Source organism: Phoxinus phoxinus (assembly GCF_949152265.1).
Source record: "Phoxinus phoxinus genome assembly, chromosome: 14".
Classification (NCBI taxonomy): domain Eukaryota; kingdom Metazoa; phylum Chordata; class Actinopteri; order Cypriniformes; family Leuciscidae; genus Phoxinus; species Phoxinus phoxinus.
The window spans coordinates 35,552,251-35,574,249 of NC_136889.1; the positions used below are offsets into that span (position 1 = coordinate 35,552,251).

The 21,999-nt window shown below is 50.7% G+C and overlaps 1 protein-coding gene across 4 annotated transcripts in view; it reads left to right on the forward strand.

The window, feature by feature from the left end:
- Window positions 1-21,999, forward strand: part of LOC307010258 (von Willebrand factor A domain-containing protein 5A-like) — a 73,684-nt gene that overhangs the window by 40,487 nt on the left and 11,198 nt on the right. Inside the window, exons 14-19 of one of the 4 annotated variants that reach the window (XM_079634788.1) lie at window positions 1,825-2,042; window positions 2,265-2,309; window positions 4,467-4,502; window positions 4,664-4,708; window positions 4,854-4,892; window positions 5,007-5,054. In XM_079634788.1, the coding sequence (XP_079490914.1) occupies window positions 1,825-2,042; window positions 2,265-2,309; window positions 4,467-4,502; window positions 4,664-4,708; window positions 4,854-4,892; window positions 5,007-5,054 (431 nt within the window). Of the gene's footprint in view, window positions 1-1,824; window positions 2,043-2,264; window positions 2,310-4,466; window positions 4,503-4,663; window positions 4,709-4,853; window positions 4,893-5,006; window positions 5,100-21,999 lie in introns of all 4 variants that reach the window. The other 3 variants (XM_079634786.1, XM_079634787.1, XM_079634789.1) reach the window with 3 other exon arrangements.

The following is a 21,999-nucleotide window of genomic DNA, read 5'->3' on the forward strand; positions in this document are numbered from 1 at the left end:
GCCAGAAATGCAAACTGATCAAATGCACGATCCTACGATATTTCTTCAAAAGCAGATCGTGGAGACATTTTAATCGTCCACGATCAAAAATCGTAATATCGCACACCCCTAACTATAGTATATAGTATGCGAAAAACAGTAGGCGAGCAGAGTAGTATGTCCGAATTCATAGAATTACTTTATCATCATCATCCAGTGAAGACGAGCTTTTCATTTTCTTTAAAATACAGAACAGGTTTTGGGTGCACCCGATCTTAAAGAACAGAGAGTCTGAAGGGGAGGAGCTATGCTAATCTTGCACAGGAGCTAAGTCTTTAGATGAGCAGAGATGATGATGAGATGAGTTGAGTTTAAATCCACAAGGTTATTTGAGAACGACGCAATGATATACTCCAATAATCCAAAATGAAGGTGAGGTGAAGTTAGTCAATGGCTACAGTGTGGTGACCCCAGATCCGTAACTCTCGTTTCTCAGAGATGTATAGCGGATCCTCCAAACATAGGGCAATAGCGCACAACAAGAGTTGTGTTGGTCCAATAATGATAATGACCGATAATGAAAAGTCCTTTCTACCAAAAACAAAATATAACATCAGACATTATTCATTTCAAATACAATATACAGTTTAAAGAATACTCACATTTGAGCATAAACTCTACGAGTTCTCAGAAATGGACTTCCAACAGCTAGCGGGTAGCATAAAAGTTAGCCATGGGGTTTCCTTCTACCAAACTGAACTGACTTGTTCATGGGTTTTCCAGGTTTATATCTGGTAGCCCTCTTGCACTAGTGCCCTCTAGCGGCTTGCAGTGGTATTACGTTAAACCCAGCTACTCATTTTTATTCAACAGCCAGAGGAAAAACTATAAAAAACACAGGTGTGTGTGTGTGTGTGTGTGTGTGTGTGTGTGTGTGTGTGTGTGTGTGTGTTACAGAGACTGTCCTCACAGGTGTGTGTGTGTGTGTGTGTGTGTGTGTGTGTGTGTGTGTGTGTGTGTGTGTTACAGAGACTGTCCTCACAGGTGTGTGTGTGTGTGTGTGTGTGTGTGTGTGTGTGTTACAGAGACTGTCCTCACAGGTGTGTGTGTGTGTGTGTGTGTGTGTGTGTGTGTGTGTTACAGAGACTGTCCTCACAGGTGTGTGTGTGTGTGTGTGTGTGTGTGTGTGTGTGTGTGTGTGTGTGTTACAGAGACTGTCCTCACAGGTGTGTGTGTGTGTGTGTGTGTGTGTGTGTGTGTGTGTGTGTGTTACAGAGACTGTCCTCACAGGTGTGTGTGTGTGTGTGTGTGTGTGTGTGTGTGTTACAGAGACTGTCCTCACAGGTGTGTGTGTGTGTGTGTGTGTGTGTGAGTGTTACAGAGACTGTCCTCACAGGTGTGTGTGTGTGTGTGTGTGTGTGTGTGTGTGTGTGTGTGTGTGTGTGTAAGTGTTACAGAGACTGTCCTCACAGGTGTGTGTGTGTGTGTGTTACAGAGACTGTCCTCACAGGTGTGTGTGTGTGTGTGTGTGTGTGTGTGTGTGTGTGTGTGTGTGTTACAAAGACTGTCCTCACAGGTGTGTGTGTGTTTCAGAGACTGTCCTCACGTGTGTGTGTGTGTGTGTGTGTGTGTGTGTGTTTCAGAGACTGTCCTCACATGTGTGTGTGTGTGTGTGTGTTACAGAGACTGTCCTCACAGGTGTGTGTGTGTTTGTGTGTGTGTGTGTGTTACAGAGACTGTCCTCACAGGTGTGTGTGTGTGTGTGTTACAGAGACTGTCCTCACAGGTGTGTGTGTTTCAGAGACTGTCCTCACATGTGTGTGTGTGTGTGTGTGTGTGTTTCAGACGGACGATCCACCGGCTGGCGGCCCGCTGTGTGCTCCGCTGTCTGGAGCTGGAGGAGCGAGCCGGAGGAGCCGACACACAGGCCCTCAGGAGCCGGATCCTGGAGCTCAGTGTTCAGGCCGGAGTGAGCAGTGTTCACACAGCCTTCATCGCCGTCAATAAACACAGCAAACAGACCGTCACCGGCCCACTGCTGCAGAGGAGAGTGCCCGTACAGCGTGAGTTCAGTGTGTGTGTGTGTGTGTGTGTGTGTGTGTGTAGAGCAGGGCAGTCCAGATCCCAGACAGACACTGTCCTTCAGTCTAACTGGAGCAGTGACTCGAGCGCTGCAGGACTGGCTCTCCGGGATCAGGATCTCATAAGCAGTTTCCTGTCACATCTTCAATATGTACACATTATATATATATATACAGTATATATAACATTATTTTCTTTATTAGAAATGTTTGGATCTGCAAACTCCGGTGGCCGTAGGCTGATGTGCAGTAAGAAACAATCTCTCCTTTAACCTCTTATATTGGTCAGTCCATCTCAAGGGGTCCAGTGGATTTTTTATTTTCTCTTTTTATTTTGTGATGACCGCTATGTATTGGTAATGGAAAACTAAAGTTTTTAAATGTATTTGTCTTTTACGTGGTTTAACTGCAGTGTCTGTCTTTGTGTAACACCGCACACAACACATTCGTTTGTTCATTAAAAATAGATTGAAAAATCCCTAATTTGGGGGTTGAACGTCCCGGGTGGGACAGACGGTGGCGGAGGATATTATCATGGGGTGGCACAGAAATCTTCATTATTTTAAATTAGTTTGACTATAATGTATTAGACTGTTTTAGTGCCTACACAATTGAATGCTGTTAATTTGTTTAAAAAAACGTCAAGTTATACTGGTGAAAAAAAAGTTATGATGTTGCAAACTTTGATCAATCGTAAGCAGGGCCGGAGTGGGACTCATTTTCAGCCCTGGAGTTTCATGCCTTAGACCGGCCCACTTTAGTTCCCGACTGACTATATTAAAATAATGTAATTAAACCCTCAGTATATAAGTCTGCAATAGTGCACTGTTCTGTACAGCCTTGTAATTCATTGTATTTTTCACAAATATAATTTTCTATTCAGTGTAATAGCCGTACAAAGGCTTTTATAAATACTGTACAAAGGTCCCAAAGGTGATCTGGCTAGAGGGTTCGGGGACATACTATTTTTACACTGTGTCAAAGAACATAGGCTATGTAAATCTGTGTTAAATAGGAATCCATTGTAATAAAGTTATTCTCATTCTGGGCACAGTATGCAATAGGCTATTCCTCTTCTCTCCTCTCTCATCTCCTTCTCTCGTTCTTCTTCTCTCAGTGTCTTTATCTTTACCTGTAAATCTCCCCTTCCCGAAGCTGAGCTTTGATTGACAGTCTTTGCAAACTGATTATTGATGTCGGTCGTTTAAAACTTCTATTGTAAAACAGCTGTTTAGTTTAGCCACTTGCATCTTATCTCGTGAAGCATCGCGTTGGGATTCGTGCGCGACCGCGGCTGAACAGATTTTTGATATTCGCTACCGTTCCCAAGATATTCATCTCCAAAGTTGACCTAGCCTGTATTTGTTGCCTTATGCTAGTTAGCTTAGCATGCTAATTGGTGTAATTGGTGATTGGTAACTGCAAGCAGAACGAGTTACTGCAAGGGTTAGGGTTATATACAGGCCACTCCTAGCTCCGCCCTGGTCACCCCTAGCTCCGCCCCTGGCCACCCCTAGCTCTGCCCCTGGTCACCCCTAGCTCCGCCCTGGTCACCCCTAGCTCCGCCCTGGCCACCCCTAGCTCCGCCCCTGGTCACCCCTAGCTCCGTCCCTGGTCACCCCTAGCTCCGCCCTGGTCACCCCTAGCTCCGCCCCTGGTCACCCCTAGCTCCGCCCCTGCCCACCCCTAGCTCCGCCCCTGCCCAACCCTTCCTCCGCCCCCATTCATCCCTAGCTCAGCCCCTGGGACCAGATAGGACGTTTTCACAGATGTAAGTTCTGTAGTGCATTTGGGTTAGGGGTTAGATGAATGAATATGAATAGAGGTTTTCCCCAGATTTCTACCCACTCCATCTCTGTGAGCAGCAGAATCTCTATCTCGCTCTCATTGAGGACTTACAGTATATCTGTGAACAATTCAGCTTTCTATCTGGTCTAGAGATAATCAAACCCAAAGTCATAGGTATTTAAAAGATTTTGCACACTCACACTTTTATGGTCCCATAAAAATATGATGAGAAGCCTAAAATGTTCTGCATGCTCACTATATGGCCTTGTGAAGGTCAGCTTTTGTCCCAGAGAGCAACAACTGTCCTGATCTGAAATATTGAGGTTCTGTAAATGTTCATATAATGACGATGTGTTGTGCACCGTGATACAAAGACGGCCGCTCTGGATAAACCAAGTACAAAACGGGTGGATTTTCAATATCAATACATCGAGGTAATCACTAAAATAGAGAAATAAAGAATTCAACCAACTGTACAGTGTTTGGAGCTCTTGAGACTGATTCGAGCCGTGTGTGTTTTTGTTAGTAGCTGGTTTGGTGTGATTGTTTTTGATTTAGTTTGATGTGTTCTTAAAATGTCTGTTATTCTTATACATGTGCTTTTCTCTCTATTCTTAGAAATGGCGGTTCCCAGGATGGCACCGCGTTCAATGCGTAAGAGAAGTACACAGGGTTAGGGTTAGCCTAACAGACACTTCACTCTACTTGTCTTGTTCTTTTGTGTGTATTTTCATCTTATTGTCTTTTTCTCCATATCTGAATATCACTGTTTGAATGATTGTTTTATACTCTTATCAGTTTCTCTCTATTCTTAGAAATGGCGGTTCCCAGGATGGCACCGTGTTCAATGCGTAAGAAAGGTACACAGCCAAAAGACACTTCACTCTACTTGTCTTGTTCTTTTTTTAATGTGTATTTTCATCTTATTGTCTTTTTCTCCATATCGGAATATCACTGTTTGGATGATTGTTTTATACTCTTATCAGTTTCTCTCTGTTTTCTTAGAAAGGGCGGCTCCCATGATGGCATTTGATTCAGCAATGTGTAAGACAAGATATACTTCATATATATATACATACATACACATTTTTTATTGAATCTAATTATCTTTTTCTGAATGTCACTCTTTGATTATTTTATGATGTGCCCTTGAATCAGTGTGTGCTGATGTCATGATGGCTGAATCCTACTCTGCGCCGGATCCAGGTAAATCAACACATCCGGCTCAGATTCAGAAAACATTACAGACAGGTGTGTGTGTGTGTGTGTGTGTGTGTGTGTGTGTGTGTGTGTGTGTGTGTGTGTGTGTGTGTGTGTGTAAAACATAAAATATCTCTGCAGATATATTTGCGCCCAAGTAGCTGTGCTTCACCCTAATATAGTGCCAAGTCAATATCTGCCTGTTCATCAGAGCCCTAATCTGTGTGTGTTCATCAGAGCCCTAATCTGTGTGTGTTCATCAGAGCCCTAATCTGTGTGTGTTCATCAGAGCCCTAATCTGTGTGTGTTCATCAGAGCCCTAATCTGTGTGTGTTCATCAGAGCCCTAATCTGTGTGTGTTCATCAGAGCCCTAATCTGTGTGTGTTCATCAGAGCCCTAATCTGTGTGTGTTCATCAGAGCCCTAATCTGTGTGTGTTCATCAGAGCCCTAATCTGTGTGTGTTCATCAGAGCCCTAATCTGTGTGTGTTCATCAGAACCCTAATCTGTGTGTGTTCATCAGAGCCCTAATCTGTGTGTGTTCATCAGAGCCCTAATCTGTGTGTGTTCATCAGAGCCCTAATCTGTGTGTGTTCATCAGAGCCCTAATCTGTGTGTGTTCATCAGAGCCCTAATCTGTGTGTGTTCATCAGAGCCCTAATCTGTGTGTGTTCATCAGAGCCCTAATCTGTGTGTGTTCATCAGAGCCCTAATCTGTGTGTGTTCATCAGAGCCCTAATCTGTGTGTGTTCATCAGAGCCCTAATCTGTGTGTGTTCATCAGAGCCCTAATCTGTGTGTGTTCATCAGAGCCCTAATCTGTGTGTGTTCATCAGAGCCCTAATCTGTGTGTGTTCATCAGAACCCTAATCTGTGTGTGTTCATCAGAGCCCTAATCTGTGTGTGTTCATCAGAGCCCTAATCTGTGTGTGTTCATCAGAGCCCTAATCTGTGTGTGTTCATCAGAGCCCTAATCTGTGTGTGTTCATCAGAGCCCTAATCTGTGTGTGTTCATGTCAAGTCAAGTCATCTTTATTTATATAGCGCTTTTTACAATACAGATTGTATCAAAGCAGCTTCACAGTGATAACATGAAAATAATACAAAAAAACAATTTCATCATCATCCACCTTTAAGGCAGATCTATAATATTGTTGAATATTAAATGTCCCCAACTAAGCAAGCCAGAAGGCAAGGCAACAGCGGCAAGGAACCAAAACTCCATCAGTGACAGAATGGAGAAAAAAAACCTTGGGAGAACCCAGGCTCAGTCGGGGGCCAGTTCTCCTCTGGCCAATGAGTGAACAGTGTATGAAGTTCAGAATGAATCAGAGTATTTGTCCAGTTCCGGTTGGTTGAAGTCGGAGTGGAGAGGAGGAGAGACTGGTGGACACTTCAGGTCAGCGGCGTCGTCGTCGTGTCCTGGCGCTGGTCCTTCATCAGATCTGGATACGGCCTGGTTCCGGTGGACAGCAGTAAACCTCGGGATAGACAGAGAGACTAATATTAGCGTAGACGCCATCCTTATTATGATGTACCAAGTACATCAGGATTTACGGGAAGTGTTCCCGGTCCCGGCTGTTCTAAACTATGCAGCCTAATTATATAAGTCTATAATGTGTTATGTGTATGCTAGGCCGAAGAGATGTGTTTTTAGTCTAGATTTGAACTGACAGAGTGTGTCTGCTTCCCGGACAATGGTAGGAAGACTGTTCCAGAGTTTTGGTGCTAAATAGGAAAAGGATCTACCGCCAGCAGTCGATTTTGATATTCTAGGTATTATTAACTGGCCGGAATTTTGAGATGGCAGTAGACGTGAAGGACTATAATGCGTTAAGAGCTTGCTCAAGTACTGCAGAGCTAAACCATTTAGTGCTTTGTAAGTGATCAGCAATATTTTAAAAGTTATACGATGTTTAATAGGCAGCCAATGCAGTGTTGACAGAACGGAGCTAATATGGTCATACTTCCTGGTTCTAGTAAGAACTCGAGCTGCTGCGTTTTGAACTAGCTGTAGTTTGTTTATTAAGCGTGCAGGGCAGCCACCCAGTAGAGCATTACAATAATCTAGCCTTGAGGTCATAAACGCATGAACTAATTGTTCTGCATTATTCATTGAGAGCATATGACGTAATTTAGATATATTTTTAAGATGGAAGAAAGCGGTTTTACAGATACTAGACACATGACTTTCAAATGAAAGATTGGTATCAAAGAGCACACCCAGGTTCCTAACCGACGACGAAGACTTAACAGAGCAGCCATCAAGTGTTAGACAGTACTCTAGGTTATTACGTGTGGAAATTTTTTGTCCAATAATTAGAATCTCTGTTTTTTCTGAATTTAGTAGTAGGAAATTACTAGTCATCCAATTTTTTATATCAGCTATGCATTCCGTTAATTTTGTGAATTGGTAGGTTTCGTTAGGTTTTGAAGAAATATACAGCTGAGTATCGTCGGCATAACAGTGAAAGCTAATTCCATGTTTCCTAATGATATCTCCTAATGGTAGCATATACAGAGCTAGGACACTTAAGCACTTCGCCGGACCTCAGCCCATTCATTTAAGTTGCCAGATGACGAAAATGCACAACAATGGATCGTAGGCTAAATTTGGATCCATATTCGCGCTAAAATGGTTGCCGGTTTGGATGTTTTTCCCTAACGACGTCTAACGACGTTTATGGCACCAGATTGCGCAATAGGCACTAAGATGACACCTCTGGGGGCGCTGTTGAGCTGTGCTGAGGGGCCAGTCCAACGAACAGCCTAAACATCCACCTAGGAGCCTATTTTCACCGATTCGTCCACAGAGTGCCTAAAGTGCCACCTAAGTGACTACTCTTCACCGTGGTCTTCCTCACGTCCCGCGAACAGCCTAAACATCCACCTAAGTGCCTATTTTCAACAATTTGTCCACAGAGTGCCTAAAGTGCCACCTAAGTGACTACTCTTCACCGTGGTCTTCCTCACGTCCCGCGAACAGCCTAAACATCCACCTAAGTGCCTATTTTCACCAATTCGTCCACAGAGTGCCTAAAGTGCCATCTAAGTGACTACTCTTCACCGTGGTCTTCCTCACGTCCCGCGAACAGCCTAAGTGTCAAATGTCCACGAACCACCTATGAAAATGCATGCAATAAGTTGCACGTGTCCTCGGCTACTGTTCGGTCCCCGGGGGTCCGAGGGGCCCCAAACTTCGCATCCTGGTAGCCTAGGGGCCCCATTGCCACATACTATGAGGACGAGTCCCTAAGACGCAGGGAAATTTTTTGCCCCCACCTAGGCCCCTGAAACTCAAGATCCTGAACGGGGGGCCCCTGGACTACCACCGTGCCAAATTTGGAGCCCCTGCGACCTTTTGACCCCTGCTTTCCAGACGTCCGTCCTGCAACCTATTTGACATAGGCTGTTCGTAGACAATTGGGCCAATTAAGCACGAAAACGGGTCGAGGGGATACGAGGCTCCAGACACGGCCCCAGGGGCCCCTGACGAGACGTGGGAGTCGATTTGGGGCCAATCGGACCTTTTGGTCCACTGTCCACGAACTACCTATGAAAACGCATGCAATAAGTTGCACGTGTCCTCGGCTACTGTTTGGCCCCCGGGGGTCCGAGGGGCCCCAAATTTCGCACGCTGGTAGCCTAGGGGCCCCACTGACGCATATCAGGAGGACGAGTCCCTAGGGCGCAGGGAATTTTTTTGCCCCCCCCTAGGCCCCTGAAATTCTGGATCCTGACTCGGGGGCCCCTGGACTACCACCGTGTCAAATTTGGGGCCCCTGCGATCTTTTGGCCCTTGGTTTCCAGACCTTTTGTTACACCGTCCAACGAACCACCTATGAAAACGCATGCAATAAGTTGCACGTGTCCTCGGCTACTGTTCGGCCCCCCGAGGTCCGAGGGGCCCCAAACTTCGCATCCTGGTAGCCTAGGGTCCCCACTGCAACATACTAGGAGGACGAGTCCCTAGAGCGCAGGGAAATTTTTTTGGCCTGCTCTGTAAAAATCTCTCACAAGGCCTCTCTCACTCATAGACAGAAAGACCATTTCCAAAGGTCACAATGAAAAGATAGGGTAGGGTTAAGAAAAAGACTTGGGGTAGAGCTAGGACCCTGAAATTCTGGATCCTGACTCGGGGGCCCCTGGACTACCACCGTGCAAAATTTGGAGCCCCTGCGACCTTTTGACCCCTGCTTTCCAGATGTCCGTCCTGCAACCTATTTGACATAGGCTGTTCGTAGACAATTGGGCCAATTAAGCACGAAAACGGGTCGAGGGGACACGAGGCTCCAGACACGGCCCCAGGGGCCCCTGACGAGACGTGGACGTCGATTTGGGGCCAATCGGACCTTTTGGTCCACTGTCCACGAACCACCTATGAAAACGCATGCAATAAGTTGCACGTGTCCTCGGCTACTGTTCGGCCCCCAGGGGTCCGAGGGGCCCCAAACTTTGCATCCTGGTAGCCTAGGGGCCCCATTGCCATATACTATGAGGACGAGTCCCTAGGGCGCAGGGAAATTTTTTGCCCCCCCCTAGGCCCCTGAAACTCAAGATCCTGAATGGGGGGCCCCTGGACTACCACTGTGTCAAATATGGGGCCCCTGCGATCTTTTGGACCCTGGTCTCCAGACCTTTTGTTACACCATCCAACGAACCACCTATGAAAACGCATGCAATAAGTTGCTCGTGTCCTCGGCTACTGTTTGGCCCCCGGGGGTCCGAGGGGCCCCAAACTTCGCATCCTGGTAGCCTAGGGTCCCCACTGCCACATGCTAGGAGGACGAGTCCCTAGAGCGCAGAGAAATTTTTTTGGCCTGCTCTGTAAAAATCTCTCACAAGGCCTCTCTCACTTATAGACAGAAAGACCCTTTCCAAAGGTCAAAATGAAAAGATAGGGTAGGGTTAAGAAAAAGACTTGGGGTTGAGCTAGGACCTTGAAATTCGGGATCCTGACTCGGGGGCCCCTGGACTACCACCGTGCCAAATTTGGAGCCCCTGCGACCTTTTGACCCCTGCTTTCCAGACGTCCGTCCTGCAACCTATTTGACATAGGCTGTTCGTAGACAATTGGGCCAATTAAGCACGAAAACGGGTCGAAGGGACACGAGGCTCCAGACACGGCGCCAGGGGCCCCTGACGAGACGTGGGCGTCGATTTGGGGCCAATCTGACCTTTTGGTCCACTGTCCACGAACCACCTATGAAAACGCATGCAATAAGTTGCACGTGTCCTCGGCTACTGTTCGGCCCCCAGGGGTCCGAGGGGCCCCAAACTTTGCATCCTGGTAGCCTAGGGGCCCCATTGCCATATACTATGAGGACGAGTCCCTAGGGCGCAGGGAAATTTTTTGCCCCCCCCTAGGCCCCTGAAACTCAAGATCCTGAATGGGGGGCCCCTGGACTACCACTGTGTCAAATATGGGGTCCCTGCGATCTTTTGGCCCCTGGTCTCCAGACCTTTTGTTACACCATCCAACGAACCGCCTATGAAAACGCATGCAATAAGTTGCTCGTGTCCTCGGCTACTGTTCGGCCCCCGGGGGTCCGAGGGGCCCCAAACTTCGCATCCTGGTAGCCTAGGGTCCCCACTGACACATAACTAAGTGATCAAGCCGAATTTGGGCTCCATACTCGTGGTGTCCAGCATACAAAAACCAGCATCCAACCTGTAACTTAATAAGCTACTCACTGGACTTCACCACATGTGATGAAATCCCCAATTCTTTACAGGGATTCACCCGCTGAAAATTTCTAAGTCAAAAACAGCATCCAACCTGTAACCTATTTGACAGGTCCCCTATAGGCTGTCTGTGGACGGTTGAATTTTATGCAAATTATGCATAATTTATGGCTGTAATGTACATCAGTGTGTGGGGGTGTGTCCCCTGAGTGGTGTACAGTAGGTTTTGCCTCATAAAATAACTGTAATTATGAAATATGACCCATTAATGTACTGTCCGGGGGAAGCCTATAGGGGCTCTGTCAAATAAGTTACAGGAGGGCTCTAAACTTTGAACGGCTATAACTCGGGGGCCCGGCGGCCTAGCAACACCAAACTCGGGTCAAAGTAAGGTCCCGAGGGGCCCTCTCCAACGGGCCATGGCCCGTGCTTCTAGAGCCCCCTAAGGCCGAGATACGGGGGCCAACAGGAAAGGGTGCAATTCAGAAGGAAGGGCCCCAGAGGCTCGGGACTCTGGGGTCTGAGAGGGCCCCTAGGGGACCCTCAGCACCCCGAAGGACGACCCGCTGGGACTCGTACTTTCTGAGATATCGACCGTTTTGTCCAAAAGTCCCCTATGTATAACCGGGTATATCTTGGGAGTTAAGCCGAGTTGGAGCTCCAAACTCCGGGCATAAGGAGGGCCCTTAGGGCCCCTTCAGACCCCACCGTCCCCAGCTCCTTGGCTTTTCAGTTTCTGAGATACGGCCACTTCCGGTCCAGCTTTGACCGGTTGTATCTCAAAAACCAAGCCGACTTGGAGGTCCATACTCCGGGGTTTGGTAGGCACCCATGGGCCCCCCATGACCCCAGAGTATGGAGCCCAAAGTCGGCTTGGTTCCTGAGTAATGCCCGGTCAAAGATGGGACTTTGACCGGGTGTATCTCGGAAACCAAGCCGACTTGGAGGTCCATACTCCGGGGTTGGGTAGGCACCCATGGGCCCCCCATGACCCCAGAGTATGGAGCCCAAAGTCGGCTTGGTTTCGGAGATACACCCGGTCAAAAACAGCATCCCACCTGTAACTTATTTGACAGGTCCCCTATAGGCTGTCTGTGGACGGTTGAATTTTATGCAAACTATGCATAATTAATGTCTGTAATGTACATCAGTGTGTGGAGCTGTGTCCCCTGAGTGATGTACAGTAGGTTTTGCCTCATAAAAGCACTGTAATTATGAAATATGACCTTTTGATTTACTGGCATCCCACCTGTAACTTAATAAGCTACTCACTGGACTTCACCACATGTGATGAAATCCCCAATTCTTTACAGGGATTCACCCGCTGAAAATTTCTAAGTCAAAAACAGCATCCAACCTGTAACCTATTTGACAGGTCCCCTATAGGCTGTCTGTGGACGGTTGAATTTTATGCAAATTATGCATAATTAATGGCTGTAATGTACATCAGTGTGTGTAGCTGTGTCCCCTGAGTGGTGTACAGTAGGTTTTGCCTCATAAAATAACTGTAATTATAAAATATGACCCATTAATGTACTGTCCGGGGGAAGCCTATAGGGGCTCTGTCAAATAAGTTACAGGAGGGCTCTAAACTTTGAACGGCTATAACTCGGGGGCCCGGCGGCCTAGCAACACCAAACTCGGGTCAAAGTAAGGTCCCGAGGGGCCCTCTCCAACGGGCCATGGCCCGTGCTTCTAGCGCCCCCTAAGGCCGAGATACGGGGGCCAACAGGAAAGGGTGCAATTCAGAAGGAAGGGCCCCAGAGGCTCGGGACTCTGGGGTCTGAGAGGGCCCCTAGGGGACCCTCAGCACCCCGAAGGACGACCCGCTGGGACTCGTACTTTCCGAGATATCGACCGTTTTGTCCAAAAGTCCCCTATGTATAACCGGGTGTATCTTGGGAGTTAAGCCGAGTTGGAGCTCCAAACTCCGGGCATAAGGAGGGCCCTTAGGGCCCCTTCAGACCCCACCGTCCCCAGCTCCTGGGCCTTTCCGTTTCTGAGATACGGCCACTTCCGGTCCAGCTTTGACCGGGTGTATCTCGAAAACCAAGCCGACTTGGAGGTCTATACTCCGGGGTTTGGTATGCACCCATGGGCCCCCCATGACCCCAGAGTATGGAGCCCAAAGTCGGCTTGGTTCCTGAGTAATGCCCGGTCAAAGATGGGACTTTGACCGGGTGTATCTCGGAAACCAAGCCGACTTGGAGGTCCATACTCCGGGGTTGGGTAGGCACCCATGGGCCCCCCATGACCCCAGAGTATGGAGCCCAAAGTCGGCTTGGTTTCAGAGATACACCCGGTCAAAAACAGCATCCCACCTGTAACTTATTTGACAGGACCCCTGTAGGCTTCCCCCTGGACGGTTGAATTTTATGCAAATTATGCATAATTGATGTCTGTAATGTACATCACTGTGTGGGGCTGTGTCCCCTGAGTGGTGTACAGTAGGTTTTACCTCATAAAAGCACTGTAATTATGAAATATGACCCTTTGATGTACTGGCATCCCACCTGTAACTTAATAAGCTACTCACTGGACTTCACCACATGTGATGAAATCCCCAATTCTTTACAGGGATTCACCCGCTAAAAATTTCTAAGTCAAAAACAGCATCCAACCTGTAACCTATTTGACAGGTCCCTGATAGGCTGTCTGTGGACGGTTGAATTTTATGCAAATTATGCATAATTAATGGCTGTAATGTACATCAGTGTGTGGAGCTGTGTCCCCTGAGTGGTGTACAGTAGGTTTCACCTCATAAATTACAATTTTCAGATAACCAGACCCAAGGTTCCCGAGAATCCACTTTCTCCAACCCAAGGTTCCTGAGGATCCACCCGCTGAAAATTTCTAAGTCAAAAACAGCATCCAACCTGTAACCTATTTGACAGGTCCCCTATAGGCTGTCTGTGGACGGTTGAATTTTATGCAAATTATGCATAATTTATGGCTGTAATGTACATCAGTGTGTGGAGCTGTGTCCCCTGAGTGGTGTACAGTAGGTTTTGCCTCATAAAATAACTGTAATTATAAAATATGACCCATTAATGTACTGTCCGGGGGAAGCCTATAGGGGCTCTGTCAAATAAGTTACAGGAGGGCTCTAAACTTTGAACGGCTATAACTCGGGGGCCCGGCCACCTAGCGACACCAAACTCGGGTCAAAGTAAGGCCCCGAGAGGCCCTCTCCAACGGGCCAAGGCCCGTGATTCTAGCGCCCCCTAAGGCCGAGATACGGGGGCCAACAGGAAAGGGTGCAATTCAGAAGGAAGGGTCCCAGAGGCTCGGGACTCTGGGGTCTGAGAGGGCCCCTGGGGGACCCTCACCACCCCGAAGGACGACCCGCTGGGACTCGTACTTTCCGAGATATCGACCGTTTTGTCCAAAAGTCCCCTATGTATAACCGGGTGTATCTTGGGAGTTAAGCCGAGTTGGAGCTCCAAACTCCGGGCAAAAGAAGGGCCTTTAGGGCCCCTTCAGACCCCACCGTCCCCAGCTCCTGGGCCTTTCCGTTTCCGAGATACGGCCACTTCCGGTCCAGCTTTGACCGGGTGTATCTCGAAAACCAAGCCGACTTGGAGGTCCATACTCCGGGGTTGGGTAGGCACCCATGGGCCCCCCATGACCCAGGAGTATGGAGCCCAAAGTCGGCTTGGTTCCTGAGTAATGCCCGGTCAAAGATGGGACTTTGACCGGGTGTATCTTGGAAACCAAGCCGACTTGGAGGTCCATACTCCGGGGTTGGGTAGGCACCCATGGGCCCCCCATGACCCCAGAGTATGGAGCCCAAAGTCGGCTTGGTTTCGGAGATACACCCGGTCAAAAACAGCATCCCACCTGTAACTTATTTGACAGGACCCCTATAGGCTTCCCCCTGGACGGTTGAATTTTATGCAAATTATGCATAATTAATGGCTGTAATGTACATCAGTGTGTGGGGCTGTGTCCCCTGAGTGGTGTACAGTAGGTTTCACCTCATAAATTAAAATTTTCAGATAACCAGACCAAGGTTCCTGAGAATCCACTTTCTCCAACCCAAGGTTCCTGAGGATCCACCCGCTGAAAATTTCTAAGTCAAAAACAGCATCCAACCTGTAACCTATTTGACAGGTCCCCTATAGGCTGTCTGTGGACGGTTGAATTTTATGCAAATTATGCATAATTTATGGCTGTAATGTACATCAGTGTGTGGGGCCGTGTCCCCTGAGTGGTGTACAGTAGGTGTTGCATCATAAAATAACTGTAATTATGAAATATGACCCATTAATGTACTGTCCGGGGGAAGCCTATAGGGGCTCTGTCAAATAAGTTACAGGAGGGCTCTAAACTTTGAACGGCTATATCTCGGGGGCCCGGCCACCTAGTGACACCAAACTCGGGTCAAAGTAAGGTCCCGAGGGGCCCTCTCCAACGGGCCATGGCCCGTGCTTCTAGCGCCCCCGCAGGCCGAGATACGGGGGCTAACAGGAAAGGGTGCAATTCAGAAGGAAGCGTCCCAGAGGCTCGGGACTCTGGGGTCTGAAAGGGCCCCTGGGGGACCCTCAGCACCCCGAAGGACGACCCGCTGGGACTCGTCCTTTCCGAGATATCGACCGTTTTGTCCAAAAGTCCCCTATGTATAACTGGGTGTATCTTGAGAGTTAAGCCGAGTTGGAGCTCCAAACTCCGGGCAGGAGAAGGGCCCTTAGGGCCCCTTCAGACCCCACCGTCCCCAGCTCCTGGGCCCTTCCTTTTCTGAGATACGGCCACTTCCGGTCCAGCTTTGACCGGGTGTATCTCGAAAACCAAGCTGACTTGGAGGTCCATACTCCGGGGATGGGTAGGCACCCATAGGCCCCCCATGACCCCAGAGTATGGACTCCAAAGTCGGCTTGGTTCCTGAGTAATGCCCGGTCAAAGATGGGACTTTGACCGGGTGTATCTCGGAAACCATGCCGACTTGGAGGTCCATACTCCGGGGTTGGGTAGGCACCCATGGGCCCCCCATGACCCCAGAGTATGGAGCCCAAAGTCGGCTTGGTTCCTGAGTAATGCCCGGTCAAAAACAGCATCCCACCTGTAACTTATTTGACAGGACCCCTATAGGCTTCCCCCTGGACGGTTGAATTTTATGCAAATTATGCATAATTAATGGCTGTAATGTACATCAGTGTGTGGGGCTGTGTCCCCTGAGTGGTGTACAGTAGGTTTCACCTCATAAATTACAATTTTCAGATAACCAGACCAAGGTTCCTGAGAATCCACTTTCTCCAACCCAAGGTTCCTGAGGATCCACCCGCTGAAAATTTCTAAGTCAAAAACAGCATCCAACCTGTAACCTATTTGACAGGTCCCCTATAGGCTGTCTGTGGACGGTTGAATTTTATGCAAATTATGCATAATTAATGGCTGTAATGTACATCAGTGTGTGGGGCTGTGTCCCCTGAGTGGTGTACAGTAGGTTTCACCTCATAAATTACAATTTTCAGATAACCAGACCAAGGTTCCTGAGAATCCACTTTCTCCAACCCAAGGTTCCTGAGGATCCACCCGCTGAAAATTTCTAAGTCAAAAACAGCATCCAACCTGTAACCTATTTGACAGGTCCCCTATAGGCTGTCTGTGGACGGTTGAATTTTATGCAAATTATGCATAATTAATGGCTGTAATGTACATCAGTGTGTGGGGCTGTGTCCCCTGAGTGGTGTACAGTAGGTTTCACCTCATAAATTACAATTTTCAGATAACCAGACCCAAGGTTCCTGAGAATCCACTTTCTCCAACCCAAGGTTCCTGAGGATCCACCCGCTGAAAATTTCTAAGTCAAAAACAGCATCCAACCTGTAACCTATTTGACAGGTCCCCTATAGGCTGTCTGTGGACGGTTGAATTTTATGCAAATTATGCATAATTTATGGCTGTAATGTACATCAGTGTGTGGGGCCCTGTCCCCTGAGTGGTGTACAGTAGGTTTTGCATCATAAAATAACTGTAATTATGAAATATGACCCATTAATGTACTGTCCGGGGGAAGCCTATAGGGGCTCTGTCAAATAAGTTACAGGAGGGCTCCAAACTTTGAACGGCTATAACTCGGGGGCCCAGCCGCCTAGCAACACCAAACTCGGGTCAAAGTAAGGTCCCGAGGGGCCCTCTCCAACGGGCCAAGGCCCGTGCTTCTAGCGCCCCCGCAGGCCGAGATACGGGGGCTAACATGAAAGGGTGCAATTCAGAAGGAAGGGTCCCAGAGGCTCGGGACTCTGGGGTCTGAGAGGGCCCCTGGGGGACCCTCACCACCCCGAAGGACGACCCGCTGGGACTCGTCCTTTCCGAGATATCGACCGTTTTGTCCAAAAGTCCCCTATGTATAACCGGGTGTATCTTGGGAGTTAAGCCGAGTTGGAGCTCCAAATTCCGGGCATGAGGAGGGCCCTTAGGGCCCCTTCAGACCCCACCGTCTCCAGCTCCTGGGCCTTTCCGTTTCCGAGATACGGCCACTTCCTGTCCAGCTTTGACCGGGTGTATCTCGGAAACCAAGCCGACTTGGAGGTCCATACTCCGGGGTTAGGTAGGCACCCATGGGTCCCCCATGACCCCAGAGTATGGAGCCCAAAGTCGGCTTGGTTCCTGAGTAATGCCCGGTCAAAAACAGCATCCCACCTGTAACCTATTTGACAGGGACAGTTACATTTTATGCAAAAAATCTCGAAGACCACCCTTCCAAAAAATTTGAAACTCTGGTCGATTGTAGGTCTCGAGAGGGTCTATCCAATGAGCCCACCCCCGTCCCCGTGGGCGGTCGGTCCAGGGAGTTACGCCCGGTCAAAGGCGCACCTTTTTCGGCTCATAACTCGAGAGCCCCTCGCTCTATATTCTCCAAACTCTTATCGATTGGAGTGCTGGACGAGCCCTTTCGAAAGAGCCCAGCCAGGAGGTCCAACTCGCCGGGGCCCCCGAGTTACGGCCGTTCAAAGTCCCGGTTCCCAGCGAGCGGCGGTCCTGTAGGGGGCGTCCTCGAGGCCCGCCACTCTCGCGTTCGGGCAAGGGTCCCCGCGGGACCTCCTCACCCGAATTTGAGCTCTCTGGGTTTTCGCGTTCCCGAGTTATGAGCGATTTTCTTCTGAGCTCGTGACGTCACCGGCGGCCGCCATTTTGACGCGCGCCCGGTGGTTTTCGGCTAATATCTCCGCGAAAACAGCACCAAAAATCATGAAACAGGTATCTTTATTTTCAGTTCAACTAGACGGTTCCAAAGAGCTCGGTGTTCGCCGGATCCGTTTAGTTTCCGCCGAGATATTTGCGTTTTTCGCATTCGTTTGGCTGTATCTCGGGCCCCCGAGGGGCCCCGAGGTCATGGGTGGGCTCGTTGGAAAGGTCTTGTCCCGTTCTAAACTCGATAAAAATTTGGCGTTGATTGGACGTGATCTCGCCGAGTTATTGGCGTTTAAATCAGTTTTCATTGGGTTACCGTCCTTCTAACTGCATGTGCTCGTAGATGGGTAAGCCCGCGGGCGGGCCGTCCTACTTTAAACCCGGCTCGGATTCCCCGGCCCCGCAGTTGTCCCTTGGGCCTGTGGCTTGACTCTGGGGCTAAGTTCACTCCAAAACCCGAAGTCCAAAACATTGCGGTACACTTGGGGATCCAGGCATTCGGGACTCCTCGGCCAGCCCCATGGAAGGTGGCCCTTTGTGGGTCAAAGACAGATTTAACTGCCACCCCTGGAAGTCCACCTGGAGCTAAGACGGTTTTTAAAACGGCCCTCCGGGGTTATATAGAGAGGTACTATGGTGGAGGGGGCACCCTGACACAGACCATTTCGAGTCCCACTCAGTCACTCTGGCTGGGGATAAATCCTGGAGGGAGAGGGCCTCCAGTAGCAAACCAAGCCCAGCCTGGGGGCACTCTGGCTGGGGATAAATCCTGGAGGGAGAGGGCCTCCAGTAGCAAACCAAGCCCAGCCTGGGGGCACTCTGGCGGGGGATAAATCCTGGAGGGAGAGGGCCTCCAGGAGCAAACCATGCCCAGCCTGGGGGCACTCTGGCTGGGGATAAATCCTGGACGGAGAGGGCCTCCAGGAGCAAACCAAGCCCAGCCTGGGGGCACTCTGGCTGGGGATAAATCCTGGAGGGAGAGGGCCTCCAGGAGCAAACCAAGCCCAGCCTGGGGGCACTCTGGCTGGGGATAAATCCTGGACGGAGAGGGCCTCCAGGAGCAAACCAAGCCCAGCCTGGGGGCACTCTGGCTGGGGATAAATCCTTCCAAAACCTAAGTCCAGTTGTGCAGTACCCGTGGGCCTCCATACACTCGTGACTCCTCGGCCTGCCCCGGGAAGGGTGGACTTTCCTGGGTCAAAGGCAGATTTAACCGCCACCCCTGGAGCTCCACCTGGAGCTAAGACGGTCCTAAAACGGGCCTTCGGGTTTGTATTGGAGAAGGTGAGTGTGGTTGAGGGACACGGCACCCTCCCACAGACCATTGTGATACCCACTCAGAGTCAATCTGCCTGGGGATAAAATTTCAATTGGGCCATGCCATGGAGCTCTGGAAGTCCTGGAGGGAGAGGGCCTCCAGGAGCAAACCAAGCCCAGCCTGGGAGCACTCTGGCTGGGGATAAATCCTGGAGGGTGAGGGCCTCCAGGAGCAAACCAAGCCCAGCCTGGGGGCACTCTGGCTGGGGATAAATCCTTCCAAAACCTAAGTCCAGTTGTGCAGTACCCGTGGGGCTCCATACATTCGTGACTCCTCGGCCTGCCCCGGGAAGGGTGGCCTTTCCTGGGTCAAAGGCAGATTTAACTGCCACCCCTGGAGCTCCACCTGGAGCTAAGACGGTCCTAAAACGGGCCTTCGGGTTTGTATTGGAGAAGGTGAGTGTGGTTGAGGGACACGGCACCCTCCCACAGACCATTGTGATACCCACTCAGAGTCAATCTGCCTGGGGATAAAATTTCAATTGGGCCATGCCATGGAGCTCTGGAAGTCCTGGAGGGAGAGGGCCTCCAGGAGCAAACCAAGCCCAGCCTGGGAGCACTCTGGCTGGGGATAAATCCTGGAGGGTGAGGGCCTCCAGGAGCAAACCAAGCCCAGCCTGGGGGCACTCTGGCTGGGGATAAATCCTTCCAAAACCTAAGTCCAGTTGTGCAGTACCCGTGGGGCTCCATACATTCGTGACTCCTCGGCCTGCCCCGGGAAGGGTGGCCTTTCCTGGGTCAAAGGCAGATTTAACTGCCACCCCTGGAGCTCCACCTGGAGCTAAGACGGTCCTAAAACGGGCCTTCGGGTTTGTATTGGAGAAGGTGAGTGTGGTTGAGGGACACGGCACCCTCCCACAGACCATTGTGATACCCACTCAGAGTCAATCTGCCTGGGGATAAAATCTAAATTGGGCCATGCCATGGAGCCCTGGAAGTCCTGGAGGGAGAGGGCCTCCAGGAGCAATCCAAGCCCAGCCAGTGGGCACTCTGAGTCGGGCAGAGGGTGGACCACGGTGGGGGTCCCTGTCTGGAGCTCTGGTTCTCTGAGTCGGGCAAAGTAGCTACAAAACCCAAGTCCAATGTGCGTTACCCGTGGGGCTCCATACACTCGTGACTCCTCGGCCTGCCCCGGGAAGGGTGGCCTTTCCTGGGTCAAAGGCAGATTTAACCGCCACACCTGGAGCTCCACTTGGAGCAAAGACGGTCCTAAAACGGGCCTTCGGGGTTGTATGGGAGAAGGTGAGTGTGGTTGAGGGACATGGCACCCTCACACAGACCATTGTGGCTCCCACTCAGAGTCAATCTGGCTGGGGATAAAATCTAAATTGGGCCATGCCGTGGAGCTCTGGAAGTCCTTGAGGGAGACGGCCTCCAGGAGCAATCCAAGCCCAGCCAGTGGGCACTCTGAGTCGGGCAGAGGGTGGACCAAGGTGGGGGTCCCAGCCCGGAGCTCTAGTTCTCCAAGTCGGGCAGAGGGTGGACCAAGGTGGGGGTCCCAGCCCGGAGCTCTGGTTCTCCAAGTCGGGCAGAGGGTGGACCACGGTGGGGGTCCCTGCCCGGAGCCCTGGATCCCCGAGTCGGGCTGAGGCTGGAGATCCCCGGCCGCAGGGAACCAGTGGACTGGGCCAACTGCCAAAACCTAAGTTAATTTTGGGTTACCAGTGGCCTGGTTCTCTGGTGGCGCGGGGTGGCTGGAACAGTAATGCCCGGGCTTAAGTGTGGGACCCCCGGGTTCGGCCGGTGCGCAGGTGAGGGTGCAGTGGGGTAGCTCTGGTTCTCTGAGTCGGGCAGAGGGTGGACCACGGTGGGGGTCCCTGTCAGGAGCTCTGGTTCTCTGAGTCGGGCAAAGTAGCTCCAAAACCCAAGTCCAATGTGCGTTACCCGAGGGGCTCCATACACTCGTGACTCCTCGGCCTGCCCCGGGAAGGGTGGGCTTTCCTGGGTCAAAGGCAGATTTAACCGCCACCCCTGGAGCTCCACCTGGAGCTAAGACGGTCCTAAAACGGGCCTTCGGGGTTGTATGGGAGAAGGTGAGTGTGGTTGAGGGACACGGCACCCTCCCACAGACCATTGTGACACCCACTCAGAGTCAATATGGCTGGGGATACAATCTAAATCGGGCCATGCCATGGAGCCCTGGAAGTCCTGGAGGGAGAGGGCATCCAGGAGCAATCCAAGCCCAGCCAGTGGGCACTCTGAGTCGGGCAGAGGGTGAACTAAGGTGGGGGTCCCAGCCCGGAGCGCTGGTTCTCCAAGTCGGTCAGAGGGTGGCCCAAGGTGGGGGTCCCAGCCTGGAGCTCTGGTTCTCCAAGTCGGTCAGAGGGTGGACCAAGGTGGGGGTTCCAGCCCGGAGCTCTGGTTCTCCAAGTCGGGGCGAAGGTGGACCAAGGTGGGGGTCCCTGCCCAGAGCCCTGGATCTGTGAGTCGGCCTGGGGCCAAAGAACCCCGGCCGTGCGGAGCCATAGAACCGGGCTGGCTGCCAAAACCTAAGTTAATTTTTGGTTACCAGTGGCTTGGTTCTCTGGTGGCGCGGGGTGGCTGGGACAGTAATGCCCGGGCTTAAGTGTGGGACCCCCGGGTTCGGCCGGTGCGCAGGTGAGGGTGCAGTGGGGTAGCTCTGGTTCTCTGTGTCGGGCAGAGGGTGGACCACGGTGGGGGTCCCTGCCCAGAGCCCTGGATCCCTGAGTCAGCCTGAGGCCGAAGAACCCCGGCCGTACGGAACCAGGGAACCAGGCCGGCCGCCAAAACCTAAGTTAATTTTGGGTTACCAGTGGCCCGGTTCTCTGGTGGCGCGGGGTGGCTGGGACAATAAT